The sequence below is a fragment of the Ixodes scapularis genome, unplaced genomic scaffold (assembly GCF_016920785.2).
Source record: "Ixodes scapularis isolate PalLabHiFi unplaced genomic scaffold, ASM1692078v2 PGA_scaffold3__209_contigs__length_174095766, whole genome shotgun sequence".
NCBI lineage: Eukaryota > Metazoa > Arthropoda > Arachnida > Ixodida > Ixodidae > Ixodes > Ixodes scapularis.
Genome location: NW_024609868.1, coordinates 126,019,556 through 126,021,624, shown reverse-complemented (window position 1 = coordinate 126,021,624; position 2,069 = coordinate 126,019,556). Strand labels below are relative to the sequence as shown.

Below are 2,069 nucleotides of genomic sequence, written 5' to 3'. Positions count from 1 at the left end.
GGACAATACATTTGTCGGTGTCAAGAAAAGCATCTAAATTTTGGAAAAGTGAAAGTCGTCTTGAAGAGTCATTATAGGCATAAACGCAAATCAGCCGCCAGTGAATTCCCTCTAAGTAAATGTCACAACAGATAAAATGGCCTTCAGTGTCAACCGTGTACGAGAGCGAGGTGTAGTTCAAGTCTTTGCGGAGAAACAAGAAACAACCAGCCGATAGCCCCACAGCGTGACTCACACAAACTTCATACCTGTGTAGAAAAGGCTGGAGCGCACTTGTTGTGGCCTCCTCCGACTCTATCTTTGTCTCCTGAATCGCAACAATGTCCAGCCGCTCACGTTGCAAGAGCCGACAAAGTTGCACCTGCCTCGCACGAGATCTTAGCCCTCGGACGTTTAGTGTTGTGAAATTTAGGGGAATATTCTTAGCTTCTATCCGTCCTCATAGAGACCGCATTTCAGCGTTGAACGACACTCGCCACACTTTAGGTAGCTCCTGGCTTCGCGTTCGGCTTGGCACGGGACCCCGATGCCTTCTTTTTGGCGACGTCTCCGTCGCCAACACGGTTGAGTAGTGTTGAGGGCCCGCTTGAACACGAAGGTGCCTCTGTGTCAACCGGTGCCGGTCGCTTGAGTGGTTGGCTGCTGCTCGAGGAAGGGCCGTCCTCGCTAACTGCGTGCTGAGGTGTAGTCGGAGCCTTGGAGACAGTCGGTACGGGAGTCGCATCAGGTTCCACGTGCGCATTCTGTGTGGTGCTGGTGTTTGGGGATGCTGCAGGTTCCAACACTGGAAATTCTTCATTCTTGTCGATGTTTTGTGATGGCTGGGTGTCTGTACTGTCCCCGGGCCGTGCGTCTCCTGAAGGATGGGCCGATTCAACGGGTGGCAATTCCCCGGTGACGTCAGCTACCTCACTGACGTCCATTAGGAGCTCCGCCGCTGTGTCATCTTCGTGTGTTTGACGTTGTCGTAACATGTCCGCATAAGTGGCGCCGTTGACACACTCCTCAGTTAGGGGACCATACCGCCGGCAGTTGGAGCACCTCGGTGTTCTACAGTAGCGTCGAATATGTCCCACTTTGTTGCAGCGCAAGCACAGCGGAGGTCGGCCAGGAATAAGGACGAGGCTCTGGCATCCGTAGACTTGAAGGAGATGTGGTATCTGACTGGCATTGACACCATCCCCTAATACCAGTACTACCTCTCGATTTAGAGTCTCCATGTGCTCAAGCTCGCTGCACCTCCATTTTTCTCTCTTGATCGATCGCACTTTGCCAAACGGGGCGAGAGCTTCGATAACTCGTCGATCCTCTAGATGCTGTGGAAGCCAAAGAAGCTTTAGGTTTACTTCTTGCTTGTCCGGGTCAATGATGAGGCACTTTCGGCCTTTCACGCGGAGCTCTCGTTGAGCGACGAGCTTTGCCTTGGTAACAGCGTTGACACACGTCAGCATCCAGACGTGAGACATCTGGAACTGTCCGAGGCTCACAACGTCCTTCAATTCGACGATGCCACGCAGGGCGTCTCGAAAATCAGGAGCTCGATACGGGCGCGCCGAGAGGTCCCCATGCAAGAAAACGGAATTCAGGCTCAGGTTACCTGATGTCAGACGTGGCAGGATTATCCGGTAGTCTTCTGTAACGTTATCAGAAGTCATAACGTTTCCTCGGCCAGCGGCCGATAAATTTTCCTCGGAGAACATGGAAAACGTGGCCGTTCGAAACGGCGTCTTCTTCTTTCTCCATGCTACGCCGCTTCTTAGAGAACTAGATTTCACCATCCGTTTTATACGAGATTCTTCGGTTGCAAATGCAGTTAAGACTTCAGCATGTTATGCAAAGCACTCGTACATCACTCGCCGTACTTCAGTTCTACTCACCTGCCATGTAGAGCACTTTCGCGTCGTAGAACGATCCTTTTGTTCGCGCGTCACCGGCCCAGCAGACCTGGTACACCTTGTCGTCTTCAACTACACCGCTAAAGTCCTTTACATCGTCGGAACTCACAACAGACTGGGTCTTGTCGAGTAGAAATTCTACTAAAACATAAGACATTGTAGAGCCCGGGCAGG

The 2,069-nt window shown here is 51.9% G+C and overlaps 1 protein-coding gene across 1 annotated transcript; it reads right to left on the bottom strand.

Annotated features, from left to right (window-relative positions):
* Positions 1–482: 482 nt before the first annotated feature.
* On the bottom strand, positions 483–1,628 carry LOC115312545 (the record flags this gene model as incomplete). Its single annotated transcript, XM_040213245.3, has 1 exon — positions 483–1,628. A coding segment is annotated over one exon (1,146 nt), but the record flags the coding sequence as incomplete, so codon positions are not given.
* Between the last annotated feature and the right edge of the window lie 441 nt (positions 1,629–2,069).